Source organism: Bactrocera latifrons, unplaced genomic scaffold, assembly GCF_001853355.1.
Source record: "Bactrocera latifrons isolate USDA-ARS-PBARC rearing strain unplaced genomic scaffold, ASM185335v1 scaffold_64, whole genome shotgun sequence".
In the NCBI taxonomy this organism is placed as follows: domain Eukaryota; kingdom Metazoa; phylum Arthropoda; class Insecta; order Diptera; family Tephritidae; genus Bactrocera; species Bactrocera latifrons.
The window spans coordinates 1,094,166-1,109,549 of NW_017537312.1; the positions used below are offsets into that span (position 1 = coordinate 1,094,166).

A 15,384-nucleotide genomic window follows, 5' to 3' on the forward strand; every position below is an offset into this window, starting at 1 on the left:
TATGTATTCTAAAAGCTGTATAAATTTCATTAAAATCTACTGAGCGGTTTTCGAGTTCCAGTTGTCACCGGTTCAAAAACACAGTTTTGAGAAAAACACGTTTAAAGTTTCACACTAGTGCTTTGAAATGCCCGAGCTCCCTATGTTAGTCGAATAACTCAAAAACTAATTATCGGATCAACGTGAAATTTTCAGAAAATATTACACTTATAGAAAATGCAAAAAAAAATATTTTTTTGAAAATTCTGACTACCCCTAACCCCTTAAATCATATCTGTTTGTATTAGGGTGGGCTAAAATATACGTTTAATTTTATTTATGGAAAAAATTAAAATTTTTGTCCCAACCTAGTTTCTTGCTTTTCCCCCAACATACTAACCGAAATTGAATTGAAATTCTAACAACCAAAGAGAACGAAATGAAAGAGATTGTGTTTATTTGTTTGTAATTGTTTTTGTTTGTAAATAATGTATTTTTGAAAATTTTCTCTACGCTCGTTCACATAATAATTGCCACATATTTATGTATATATGTATGTATAAACACTTGATTTGCTTTTAGCGTTTTATTTGTTTGTTTTCAACACTTTTTTTTTATATAATTATATTAAAATATTCATAATTTTAAAGTTAATATTTTCAATTACTTTAGAACAATTATGCATGAAAAATTACCATCCTGTTAAAGCACTATAAATTAGTTTTCTGAATTAAAAAATAAACAAACAAAAATACGCGACTTCAATGCTCAATAGTTGCACGTTAATAACAATAAAATAAACGCTACAGTTATGGTCATAATAATAAGAATTAGTTTAATTATTTAATTAAGTGTAAATTACTCATTCTATTAAAAACTTAAGTGTAATTATGACGCAATCAATGCGTTTTTAACAGCTAGCTAGCTCACAATATTTATGTGTGTGTATATATTTTTCATTTTTTTTTCAATTAAAAATAATTTTTTTTTGCTATTACAACATTTAAAATGAAATTTATGAAATTCTTAAATTGTCAACAAAAATCAAGGCATTAAGCCAGTGCTTGCTTCTCAAAGCGCTACAAAAGTGGTGTGGTTGGTGGCGATAAATGTTTTGTAGGTGTGTATATTTGTTGGTATATTTATAGCATATGGCCTGTGACACGAAAGCAACAGCATGATGGGCGATGTTGTAAATGCAACACATATGTTTGTATGTAAGCATTTTTAAATAAATTTATAACTTTAAATTTTTACAATTGCTAAATTATTTACGTTACGGTAGGTTACGTTACGCCGTTACATTACATTATGTCACATTAGGTTGCGTTACGTTACGATAATTTTTGTTTACGTTACGCCAAGTCACGTCACGTTATGTCACATTAAGTTACGTTAAGTTAGATAACTACTTTTTTTAACCATAATAAATACATATATTTCTATCAAATTAATATATGCATATTACTGATTTTTTACGGTACTAACTGTAACATTTTATGTTTTGTATACCTTTCAAAACCCAGCAATTTTTTTACCTCAATTTACTCAATCATTATGCTAATATAAAATAAGAGAAAAAGTTGTTTTTGTTTCGTAATAAGCCATTTTTTATAGGCGCTTTTCCCACTTTTATTCCACAAAGTTTCTTTTTTTTTTTCAATTACTATTTTTGAACGCACAATTCTACAAAATCTACTGCGCTACAAAGTATGCAACAATATTACGTTTAAATACATTTTTTAATTAAATAGCCGTACTTTTCTAATGAATAATTGAACTAGGAGCTGCTGCCTCCAAAAGTAGCGCTAAACCATATGCTGTGCTAGTGAAATAGTTTCTGACTAGCTTTGTCACGCAGTTTAGTTACTTTCAGGAGGCTTTCTCACGAAATGTTGCAACTTAAGTGCCTTTCGAAAAGTCGACTTTTACATTTTTGTTGTAGCATTATTACATAATAACTTAAATAAAGCAATGACACAGCATTTGTGTGAGTGTGTATGTAGAGCATTCGCACGAAATCATGCTTAGCGCTAATGGTTGTATGTATGTAAATATATATGTGTGTGTAGTTTATATGCCTGTTTCACTACTCTGGCGCATTTGCTGTTTTTTGTGTTGTTTTTTTTTTTTTACTCAAATGACACTTTTCAGACTGACATTTGACGTCGAGTTGCATGTGTGTTTTCAAAATGTGCTGCGCGCGCATGAATATTCATCAGCCGTATGTATAAAAATAATAATAACAATTCTTGCCTTTCGTTCTAAATGATTTGCTTAATAGCGCTTAATGTTTAATTTTTATAATATGATTAACTTAATTTAATATGTTTTTAATTATAAATTTACTTTGCTTTTGTTTTAGCTCTTATTGTTGCAGACGTGTTGTTTCTGCTTTCGTCGCAGCGTAACACAGGTTGCCGCTGGTCGCGCCACCACTTTCTTGTTGTTGTTGTTTTCAACACTTCAACTTTACGGGGCTTTGAGAAGTCTCGCTTCGCTTGCATTTGTTGTTCTTCCTAAATTGGTTGTTACACAAAGTTAAATATGTTTGCTCTCTTGTTTTCTTTGATAGTATTCTTTTCTCCACTAATTACAAAATAGTTTAGTTTTAGTAATAATTTTTTGTATACTGTCACTAAAAAATCTTAAACAAATGCCCAGCATTCGAGTGTTTTGATAACGAAGTCTTCTTGCGGTGCTAGTGGCTCATTGCCGTATGTGCTGCAGGATTGTGATCGCCCTTGGTTGAGGTCACCATCCAGCCATAGACCAAAGCGACCGCTGAAAAAAGAGTGAGAAAACGTAATTAGTTATTAGTAGAGAGAGAGAGAGAGACTAAAACATATACATATTTAAGAAATATAAAAAATTATTTAAAACTTCAAAAATGTAGGATTTGCGAAAAAAAAAATTATTTGCTGCAAAGAGTTAAGGCATCAAACCAAACCGAGTATTTTCGGCTTAAAACATATTTTTTCGCAAGAAGTGTTTGCGATAATCAGATTTAAGGTCGGCCAAGAACTTAAAATATTATTTCACAAATATTTTGACTATTACAACAAACAATGAGTTTAAAAAACTGTACAGTCATTTTATTTCCAATATTCAAGAAACGATTGGAGTTGAAAATCATTTATATATTTTAAGAAAGAAATTTGTGTTTTAAACTAAATTTAAAATAAAAGTATAAATATAGTTAAATAAATTTCATACATTTATACATAATTATAAACGTAAACAAATATAATTTTCTGTTTTAATTGAAAGATATATTTTTATGAATTCAAAAAACGGTTAAAAAAGAATGCTGTTCATGTATTTTTTACATTTTTTAAAGCAATAAAAAGCATTGGTTTAAAGTTTGAAAAATAATGATTCTGTTGCTGCGTTTTGTCTACACCTTTCTAATACGTATTTGACTGGTCTAGGCTAAGTGCCCAAAAAATGTCGTATTTTTAGGTGAAAATGAAATACATATGAATTAAATAATTACAATAATATAGTATTCCTTAAAACTGTTCTGAGGAACTAAATACACATTTATTTACAATTAGAAAACTATAATGCACTAAACCCTAATAGAACAAAATATATATATAAGAAAAAAATAACACAGTTTTTTAAACCCTAGCTAAAACCCGCCTATAACCGCCAGTAAAGTGGAAGAAGAAATCCGAGCTAAGAACATTATCATTAATTACTTCGCTTTTTACTGAGCATTAATGCGTCAAATTTTGAATTATTATTATTTTTCTTTGAAGAGAAATTCTATAATTCAAAAAAGTGACGCAAAACGTAAATTTACGTATGAAAGTTATTTGAAATAACTAAATAAAAATGTGATTGATGAACTTACTCTCCAGCACCGATCGACAAGCTCTCCATATTGCCCTTAATGAAATATAAATTCTCGCCGGTCCAATGGAACACTTTAAAGCTGGGATTAAATTTGTATAATAGCGATTCGCCGGTGCCGTAGAAGTGATCGGACACGTGCAGGGAGCAGGACGTTAAGGCGCCAAAAACCTAAAAAAAGCAAATTTAATTTTGAGTATATTATTTTGAGGCCTGAAAATATAAAGCAAATTTGTACTCACATTATTATCTGTATCTTGTATGACAATTAGTATGGGACTTTCGAGTTTCTGCATCTTTCGGTAGAGCGAATTCAGCGAGAAGCCATGCTGGGAGGTGCTGAATATCAATGACCACGAATAGCCTTCGGCGCGTGCGGGTAGGTGTCCACAAAGTTTTTCACTAAACGGGCGAAAAGAAACAACAACAACAATTAAAATAAATTTCAAATTACTTAAACGTTGTGTCATGATACCAAATGGCACCGTTTTCTGTGCCTTAAAACACTCTTAATTACATTTTGTTAATGACATTGAGTTTGAAAACGACTGAAAAACGTTTTAAGCATTTTTATTAGCATATACACATTTATATATTGTTTATAAATAATACTTGAATCATTATGTACATCGTGTGGGTTTTTAATAAAGACATGCCTGTATGTACATATTTAGATATGTATGTGCGTTGTTTGCAGATTTTCGTCACAAAAAATTTTTTTGCAAGTGAAGAAGCCTGCGCCGTTCATTGATTATTTTGAATATTAAATCTTTGAATTATCAAATGAGTTAGATAATTCAAAATTCTATTATCATATGCCCACATACATATGTAGGTATGGTTATGTACGCTTATATGTAGGTATAAAGTAGAAATCGGCTTCAGAAATTATAAAAATATTTAATAAATGAGTAATATATTGAGTCAAACATTTTCAATAATGCTTTAAAAAATTAACTAAACTATTTTTCTTTACTAAACTAAAATCGAGGTAATTAATCTGAAAGAATTATGACCAAAACTTAACTAAAACTCAAAATTTACTCCAAGAACCACATATTGGCGCATTTTTTTCATAAATTCTTCTGTTCATAGCTTAAATTGTGTCAGACGAAAATTCTACAACCACTTACCGATGCTCTTCTGTGAGAATTTCTGTTGTGCCAATTAAATCTGGTATGGGAAAGTCCAAGTCAAAGGAACCGGTTGCAAACAATGAAGCCTTGCGATAATCATCTGTACTCATAGACAACACCTGTACCGAAAAAATTAAAGAAAAGCAATTAGTAAATTCTCAATTGTTATTGTAAAGCGTAGCATAGTAAGTGTGTTTGTGGGGTTTGAGGAAGAAAGTAGTAAGCATAACCTAGCAAAACAAATATGCAGTTACAATTACATCGTCAATCAATCAATCAAACCAAACCAAATCAATTGAATTCAGTTTAATTAATTATGTGAAGCAATTTGCTGTAAGTTTACGAATATCACAAATATAACGGTGTAAGAAGTCGTGGGCTAATAAATACTGCGTGATATATTGCATATACATATGTATATGTGAATATAGGTACTACGATTCATTTGCTGGTGACGGTGAAATTACAAAATTACAGCACAAATAAATTTTACTTAAAAGGTGAAAGGTAATTCTGTGTTGGATAAGGTGAATTATTATATAATAATTATAATTGTAGACTATATAAAGTAGTTACAACTGAAAAACTTACTTAAAACAAATAGATAATTAAAAATATGGAAAATCTTTTTAAATGAAAAAACGTTAATTTATTTTGCTTTTTTTTTTTTWTTTAAATTAATGTAATATAATTATATAATAAAAAACGGAAATTAGTAACCAAAATTTTTAAGCTATACTGTAGTTTAAACTTTATTAATACATATTTTAAACTTACTGTAAATCATGTAATTATGAACTTTCGAAAATAATTTTAAAAAACTTGAAAAATATTTCCAAATAAAAAAAATTTACATTCAAAAATATTTAAAAAAAAAATTAATTGTAAACAGCTAAAAAATAGTTAATACGAGGTTAAATATTATTTGAAAGCTGTAATATTAAAAAAAATTAAAATTGCATAATTAATTATATTTTTTTCTTTTAATGTTGAAAATAAATAAAAAACAAAAATTTTAAATTTTTTGCATTTTTTGTTTAAGGTAATATAAATGTAAAAAAATAAAAGAACAATAAAGAAAAAAATATAAATTGAAAACAGCGAAAATAACTAAAAATAGTTAAAAGGTGTAAAAATTTATTATTTGAAGAAAATTAAAAAATTGAATTGAATTGTTTAAAAAACTTAACAAAACAAAAAAAAAAAATCGAAAGCCTAAATTTTATTCATACCTTTTTTTTAATAATGAAAAATAACTCAGTTTATAGCAATAAAACCTCTTCCATAATTTTTAATTTAATAAAATAAGTATGAGACTTTTATTTTATTTTGATAACGCTTGGTGCAAAAAAAAAATTTTAACTGTGCCATTTGGTGCTGTCCTATGTGAAAGCTTTAAGAAAAAAATACGCCCATTCGGTATAATGAACGATTTTACATACATACATACATATATGAATATACATATAGCTTCGTGTGCACGTGAGGTATGAGTATTTAGTTACATATAAATTTGTTTAATGATTTTTCTCGGCGTTGGTGCCATTAAAAACGGGCAAGACCTGAGCGCAGTGCAAAAAATTCGATTAAATATTATATTTAGCTTATTTGTGTACATAGAACTGTTAAACAGTAAGATATAAAATAAATACGTAAAAACCTAAAAAATGTAAGAAATGCAGCGCATACTCATTATAAACACACAAATAATGTAGATATGTAGCTAAATAATATTAATTTTTACATAATGCCGCTGATAACGGTTATTTGCAGCAAATCGTGTAGTGTTTATCTTTACAAATATCATAAAATTTGATTTCATTTTGCTTTAAATAATTTTCACATGCGACGAAACACGTGAAAAGGAGGCAAATAATTGCCGCCGATTTATTGATTAAAGTTAACGTATATTTACACTAAAATGTTGATAGCAAAAATTTCTAAGTGGTAGCTACAATGCAGTTGAACATGTTATAAAACAAAACTCGAGTGACAAAGAATTATTTCACGACTTATTTTCAGCTGAAATAGTTGTAAACAAAAGTGGAAGTGATTTTGATAGTAAACTTGCTTCCAAGCAGTGTTCTATAACTTCATTTGTTTAATTGTTTATAGATATAATTATGCCTACATATGATACCAAAAATAGTTATCATTTTCAAGTCAAGTACTTGAAAAAAAAAAAAACATTTTCTACGTATTCAAGTGCCATCCATTATTTGAATTATTTCCTTGCATTTCACAATGCGCTTAGGTAGCAAAAATTATTAAAAAAAAACACAATTTAACAGTCTTAAATATTTATATTCATCTTATTCGCAGGATTAAAGTTGTCAAGCGCGCTAAAGACCAAATTCATATTATTTCCTTTTAATTGAAAATATTTACTTTGCTTTATTGATAACACTGTTCATAGAAATTCTTTACACAAACTTTCTTTATAGCGTAGTCAACAAGTGTTACTCACGATACAAAAAGAATGTAAATAATAATAAGATATTGAACAGCTGTTTGCAAAAGTTGACCAAACAAATGAATTTAAGTTCGTAGCAGTTATAGCAGGAACAGTCAAAAACGCTACTGCCTTCCTCCCTTTTCCTTCCTCATCGATAAAATGTGTGCCCAGTGAAAAACGTGGCAAAAACGCAGAAATSAGCCATCTTTGTTTGTTTTCATTTGCACAATGTTGCCATTGCTCAATACGCATATATAGTTTTGTAGACATCTATGTTTTCAATTACAATTTTTTATAGTATAAAATATCAAAACTGAAAACAAACTATTAAAAAATAGTTTATATATTTATAAATAATAGCATTCGACTCCAATTTTGAGTTATTTTAAGAAAATTTGAAACATATTGAACATATTGAATTATAAAAGTTGATAATTACTACAGTATATAGATATTGGCAACCCTGGGTTGTGAGAGAGCACTCAGCTGATACGTTTCCACGGCAAAAACCAAAATGCTGCAGATTCTCACGTCATCCGACGTCAAAGGAGAAGGGAGTAGCGTTTTTCACTGGGCACTTACATTGCGCGCCCATAAAATAGGTCGAATCAGCTGGCACGATCCACGATTCTGCGTTTTTGACTGTTTCTGCTATTACAGAGATTGATCGAGCAATTCAAATAATCGATAATCCGATTCATAGTTCTGCTTGCATGCAATTATGTAACGTAGTGTTACAATATTGTATTTATTTATTGAAATAATGTACATAAAATCTCTCTACAATTTTTGTCGACAAATTTGGAATATAAGACTTTCAACACTTTTCGAGAAATGTGTCTAAAGGAGGTTACTCGATTTTGAACCCAACAAAGGCAATTGAAAGTTGTTCCACATGCATATTAAATAGAAATCTTTCATAAAATTTTATTTTTTACAAATTTTGGAACAGTGTTGCGAAATATCGAATGAATTAGAGTGGCGCAAAATATTGAAAAATAACTATCAAATTCAAAATCTTACGAAAACTGTTCATGAAAATTAAAATTCAAAATATTTTTATACGACAACTCTATTTATGCACTTAACAAAAAATAAAATAACCAAAACTTAGTAAAATATTAAAGAGTGACAAACATATGCTCTTTAAATACCCCCTCCTAAAATATTCTGGAATTGAAAATAAGATATATTTGGAAACCCCTTTAGAAACGCACCGCGGCTAATTTATGCAAGTTTTAATTTGCATCTATTTTGGAAAGAAATAAGAAGAGAAGAGAAATTTTCTTTCCAACAGGCTACCTCATTTGCAGTGCTGTAGACGGCTTTGAAATAGTATTTTTATTTTAAGCGAAAAATTAAATAACTGTCTAAATTTTGTATTCTATATTTGACAGAAATGCAATGAGGTAATCGCAAAACTAATGAGAAAAGTAATTACTGGTTAGATATTTGTATTATATTAGCTCATTCTAGGCGCCTAATGTGTAATTACAAATTGGGTGAACTTGAAGAAAGAAAACTAATTTGAAGCAAAAGCGGTGTTAGACAATATACAAGTCAAATTATTTGTAAATACATGGATATGGGGAAAAAATTTTATTTCAACATAAAAACGCTATTACAAAATATGACCTAATATTTATATATTTAACAATTTTAATTTTTTGATTTATACATTTAAAATAAAACTTACAAACGGTTATTTTTATTTACGGCGCATAGAAACTGAACAGTTTGCAAGCCACTGGTAAGCCTCTTGTTTACCATATAATCACGTATTAATATAAAATTTGGCTATTTGGAAGAGAAAATGCCGCCGTCTTATAATTTCATAACAGCGTAAGTCCATGAATCGATAATAATGTACTTTAAGCGAGGACACATTTATAAAAAGGCAGTAATAAAGCAAAAAAAATTACATTTGGCAATGAGTGATTTCGACCCAAAATAGCCTTGGACTTTGCGCAAAAACATTGTAGTATACTTTATCTATTCGATGCTGATAGCAACTGCTGCTGGTGACAATAACAATTGGCAAAAATTACTATAGAAATATGAATTTATGTCATCAATGTTACTAACTAGGAACATAAAGTAAAATTTATACAATTTTTATTAACGAAAATCAATCGTCATACAGCGAATGATGTCAATTGAGCACTAAGTACTATATATACATACATACTATATGTATATGTATGTATTTTTATTAGTTACTTGAGCGCAATATGTTCGATTTTTCGGCTACTAAGCGCGGTTGCTACTTAATTTTGATAAGCATTGTTTAAATGAGAAATTTGTATATAAGTATGTATTTAATCCGATTTATATGGTATTTGCTATTTATGAACTATCAACGTGTCACCAGCTCAAACAGAAGCCGTGAGCGCAGAGCTGGAATTGTTTTTGTACCACTGATAGTTACGACAAACAGTTAGAAATTTTAAAATCTGATAACCAATTAATATGGCCCCACTACTGACCTAAAAAGAGTTCAGTTATTTTAAATGTTCTTTATATATTGCCGAAAATTCAGCAGAAACAAGTGATTTAATGACAGTTCTCATAGCAGCTGAGAACAGAACCGAACCTATATACTACTAAGGACTAATTGTCGACTCTAAAGAAGTACCCCAAGGCTGTTTAGGAAGTGTGTGAATGACAAAAATATTTAACACAGCTTCTGATCTCCTCGAATTAATTTGAAATCCGTGAGTTGAAATTTTACGTTAAAAAGTGAAAAATACAAAAAATGATTAAAGCCAATTATCTAATGGTTGCGCGTTTTGTCAACTCATTCGTTTAAAAGCTCAATGGAGAATACAACCAAAAGCAGTGATTCACATATATTTTACGTGAAATGTACTCGCGTGTTCCAGAGCACGTTTCACACTACGTGCAACCATTTATTTCCACCACATTCACCAAATATATCAAATAGTTTACAATCAATAGAAATCGTTTTCATTTTCACAAAAAGCACTCGAATACTCGAACTAATAATGAGCACACTCACATCACTGCTGCGCCGCCGCCAGGAGAGCAGGCTTCTGCGCCTTTCCGTATAACGCGTCAGAAACGAATCTTTCACCATGTTGTTAACACTTCGAATGACAATTTGATTATTGAATTGACTAGCCTAAGTAGCGGCTATTTAAATAAAGCATAGTTATTTTTATCATTTTGTTTTCGCCAAGTGCAAAAGTCGTTATCTAATGGAAATGCCGCGGCGAAGTACAGAGATAGTGGATGAAAGGTACAACGGAGTAGTTAAGGGTTCGAACTCGGCGATTTGGACATTTTTATTATCGGCTAAATATAGTTACTTATGTACATACATAGATACAAATAATTGAAATTATATTTCACAATGTCTCAGTTGACACTTTGTAGTGGGTTGACTCCACTTAAATCACGATATTGGACATTACTTGCGATAAACGCCATTCAATTGGCTATAAAATTCAAAATAATTGAGATTCGCATGCGATCTCTGGCGCTCTAAGTAAATAAGGTAGAGTGGGGAAAGTGATGGAGTTGTGAAGCTTATAAATTTCTATCTATGTAAGAAATGTGCTTATCAGCATTTAAGACAAGGACAAACCGATGGCACAAGGGTGATGGTTAATTTAGGTCGTCGTAGTTATGCAGTTTTTGGGTTTAAGAAAAACTAACTTGATTACGCTTATAAGTCAACTTTTGAAGGATACTGCATGGCCAATAAAATAATTACGTGAAATTACTTCACTTACGCATAACTAACAATTTGAAAAGAATTAAAAGTTAAGTTATCCGATTCATATATTCATACAAAGTTATAGAAAATTATTTGCAATTTTTTCGTGCCAAAATAAGCGGAATATAAGAAAATTGATAGTTTATAGAAATTAACTTAAATTTTGAAAACTGAAGACTACTTCCGATTTACCCGCACTTTCCACTTACTTGATTGAGATATTGTTAGAAGAGAGTTCAAAAATTGATGGTTCTGATACAGATTCTTGACAATCTTAATCAATATATATCTTATAGTGCTAATAGCGCTGAATATACCTGAAACCGTAATTTAAATAAATCAAATCTAAAAAATTTTAAAAAAATGACAGTTCTCATTTTAAAAACATTTTTTGGCGAAAATTATGAACCAGCCTAATATAAACACAAAAAAGTTTTGAAGTGCTGGAAATGAAGTGTAAAATTTTGGCCTTTTGCTATTTTGTAATTATTTTTTAATAAATTTTTTTTTCTGAAAACTACATAATTATATATTTTTAAGTAAATTATTTGACACTGATCACAGAGGAATTTTCAAATAGATCATTTATAATCATTGGCAAATCAATTTTTATCGCTTTCGCTGGGAAACTGAAATAACCACGGCTACTAAAAGTATTGCGCAATAAAATTTGACAGTCACTAAATATGTCAGTATGAACAAATACAGTTTGGTAAAAACTAATTTTGTATATTAGTAAATAGAAAGCAGATTAGCGTAAAAATATTATGACTAAAATAATTAATGCAACAGTTAAGACTGGCGCCAAAAGGCAATAAGATGGAAAGACAGTTGGAGGTTTGTTTTTATTATTATACTTTTAGTTTTTCAATGACGACAGTTGTTTATAAAGTCTTTACGGTTCACACAGGCGAGTGATGAGTACTGATAATTGACTTTGTTTTTCGGCACTACTTCGCAAACGTCATGAAATAAATATGAAATTATTGTGTGGTTTTTATAAACAAAATTGACTTTCTTACTATTTAATTTTTGCCTCAGACTTAGAAAATTGTATAATTTATGGCAAACAAGTCAGCAATTCCAAAAGTGATGTGGTCGGATGATTTATATAATGCGCACAAAAATATACTAAATCTGATCAGCCCTGATGGCTCGAACAACGTGCCACAAGTGACATAGTCCGATTCAAATTACGCTTGATAAAAAGAAAGTATTCAAAGTAGCAACGATGAGATCAGCGCAATAAAATATGTAGCAGTGCACAAACGATTTAGTATATATAACCGTTATCTGTTTCGCATGTGTTTGCGCAAATCTCATATAAACCAATGCATGTGCTTGAATAAAGCTAATAAATTAAAAATTTCAACGTCAAAATTGTTTTCGACATTTTCTGCAAACAAAAAATGATAATATGTCAACAAGCAATAAAAAAATAAACAAACTGTAATCAATAGTTAAACCGTTAGTGTTGAAAAGCCCTGAATTATTGTTATTGTTATTCCTATTTTGCTACAAGCGATTGAAGCGGTCAATGCACCTACTCTCGCGAACGCCGCTGGCAATCAGGGTCAAATATTATTGCGATTTTGCCATAATTGAAGTGGTGTAAACAAGGCATTATATGCATTGGTGACTTATGTATGAGTACATGTGGCAACTGTTGACAGCGGCACTGAAGCCATTCAAATTGAGATTGATGGCCGCATTGCTGCTGCAATAAGGTGAGGCTTCATACAAATATAGATGCCGTTAATTACATATTGGTATTTTATACGCTTTTTGTGAAGAAATATAATGAGTGCTTCGCGTTCGCATTGTTTATCACTTGAAAGCGAGCCCTTGGGTAAACACTACTTGAGTAGGCAGGGTTCAATATACTGTTATTTGCGCGCAAAAATTACATAAATAACATAAGCAGGGGTGTTGTGGAAACTGATAGTAGGTGTCATGAATTCAGATATTATTGGTATGATATTCGAAACAGAATTTGTATCCGTTTTGGGTGTCATGGAAACCAATTTTAGCGGTTTTGCTATCAGAAACAAAGCAAGAAGATAGTCGCACACAGATTTGAAATGTAAGTTCAGAATCAAGTTATTTTATTATTTCGAATAAATTTAGCTTTATTTCAATAGGGGAAGACATAAGTATAAAACAAAAAAAAAAAAAAATGCGGATATTTAACTCCCCTCTTTTTTAAAGGCTTAGAAAAATCGAAATTTCTTGGTTTTATTTGATACGAAATCTTTTAAATTTGTTTTTGAAAAGAAATTGCCAGATGCTTATCGTATGTGCATATGCCAGACGACGGGCAGGATGCAGGTCGCGATTTCTATTGGAAATAAAAAATTCAAAGAGATTTATATTTTTTAATAATTTATAGTCAAGTTAAACTGGGAAATTATCAAAAAAACAAAAAAAAAAAAAGGTGTAAAATCCTACAATTTCTAAATTTGAAAAAAGAGTGGTTTTTGTCTAAAAAAATTTACTGTAAACATATGTTCAATCTTAAATTTTCTTAGTATAATTTAATGCCAAAGATAATAAACCTTGCTCCAATTAAATACGACGTTTAGTTTTTTATCCTGCCCGCCAATTAAGAAAAATCGTAAAACTGAAAAACTGAGAAATCGCGCGATAAAGTTTTCGTTTTCTGCCCAAGCGCTCATATATGTATCTGCTCACTATTTCCCTTCTAGCTTCCACAATATATCGAATTCCCATCCATAACTTTGGGGTAATATTCTTAGATAATTTTTAAGATTTAAGAAAAGAAGAATTAAATTTTTAAAGCTCTAAAGCAGAAAATTTAATTTTAAAAATTAATCAAAGGTAGCCTTTTTTGAAACTCCGTGTGATTTTATAGATATTAACGACAACATAATTTCAAAACCGTAATACTGTATACCTGATAATACCTGATAATTAGGAAAGCAGAAATTTTTAATATTTTTATTTTAAATATTTTTCTACACCTTTTTTAAGTTTTTTAAATACTAGCAAATAAAAATATATTTTTTAAATATTAATTTCTTTAATTTCATTAACAACAAAAAAAAACAACAAATTCTTTACTTTTTCAAGAGTTATTTGTAATAAACATTTATTGTGTTGTTTATACTTACTTTTTTCACGATTTTGTATTTTAATTAATTTTCATATTTTTTTCCCAGTATTTGCTTAACTAAACATAATCCTTTTTTATAATTTAATTTTATTGAAAAACAAGCTATCGCTTATTTTTTTAAGAGTACTTTTCTCAAAAGTTAAAAAAGTTTGCTATTTTTAAATCATTACTGTAAACTTGTTCCGTTTCATTATTTAATTATCTTAGCTAATTCATACTATTATAATTTCCTTTCAAAGTAAAATACCCATTAACTTCCATTTATTATCACGTATACCGGCTACGATTAATCAAACAACAATTTTGCGCAGAATCCGCATTGGAATTTACTAAATTTATTAACTGAGAAATGTGTTAATTCCTCATTTGCATTGACATCACCAAATTGCACGGATCATGGTAACCACAAAAAAAAACAAAAAAAAAAAAAAAACAGGTGCATATGTTCCATAAGTATGTATATATATCTATAAGCGTAAAAAATAGTCCAAAATTCCGAAATATCGTGTCTCAAACTTTATTCGGGGTTTTTTTCATTACACACTTTCTCAATCCTCTGCATTTGTCATTCATATTTAACTCAAGTACGCCTACTAATGATAAATATCAATGAATTCCCTTTATAATAACATACACTGCTGTCATATGAGCATTTTTCATTGATTATCTATACACACATATGTGAGTGTGTCTTTCGACATTTGATTGGACAAATCACAGTATGTTCACTCGCAGCTGTCAAAGTGTGCGCGCGCGCTTGTCTGTGGCAATGACAAAGTGCCAATTACCTGACGGTTGTGATTTTTTTGTTATTGTTATGAATTGTTTGGGCGGCATTGTAATTTGCTGATATCCACAAAGTCGCGCATATAAGTGACTTAGAGTTATTGATTTATTCCACATACTTGTTGTATTCTTTTTTAATTTTTGCCACGTCATCAAATCAATTGCGTTATAGTCGCTATAATCGCTGAATTACAGGCATTAAAAATATCTGCTGCTGTAAACTTGTATTTTGTACAGTAGAAAATCGATTGAGTGTGGGCAAATCAGTAGGCTTCACTAGCAATAAGCAGGTGGCAAA

At 29.7% G+C, this 15,384-nt stretch overlaps 1 protein-coding gene across 15 annotated transcripts in view; it reads right to left on the reverse strand.

The window, feature by feature from the left end:
* Positions 1-433: 433 nt before the first annotated feature.
* LOC108975358 (TLD domain-containing protein 2) overlaps positions 434-15,384 on the reverse strand; it is a 186,220-nt gene continuing 171,269 nt past the window's right edge. For 14 of the 15 annotated variants that reach the window (XM_018943782.1, XM_018943772.1, XM_018943775.1 and 11 more), the window contains 4 exons: positions 4,971-5,092; positions 4,080-4,239; positions 3,839-4,008; positions 434-2,763 (listed from right to left, as the gene is read on the reverse strand). In XM_018943782.1, the coding sequence (XP_018799327.1) occupies positions 2,628-2,763; positions 3,839-4,008; positions 4,080-4,239; positions 4,971-5,092 (588 nt within the window). In that variant the 3' untranslated portion in view covers positions 434-2,627. Of the gene's footprint in view, positions 2,764-3,838; positions 4,009-4,079; positions 4,240-4,970; positions 5,093-10,447; positions 10,532-15,384 lie in introns of those variants that run through there. The other variant, XM_018943779.1, reaches the window with a different exon arrangement.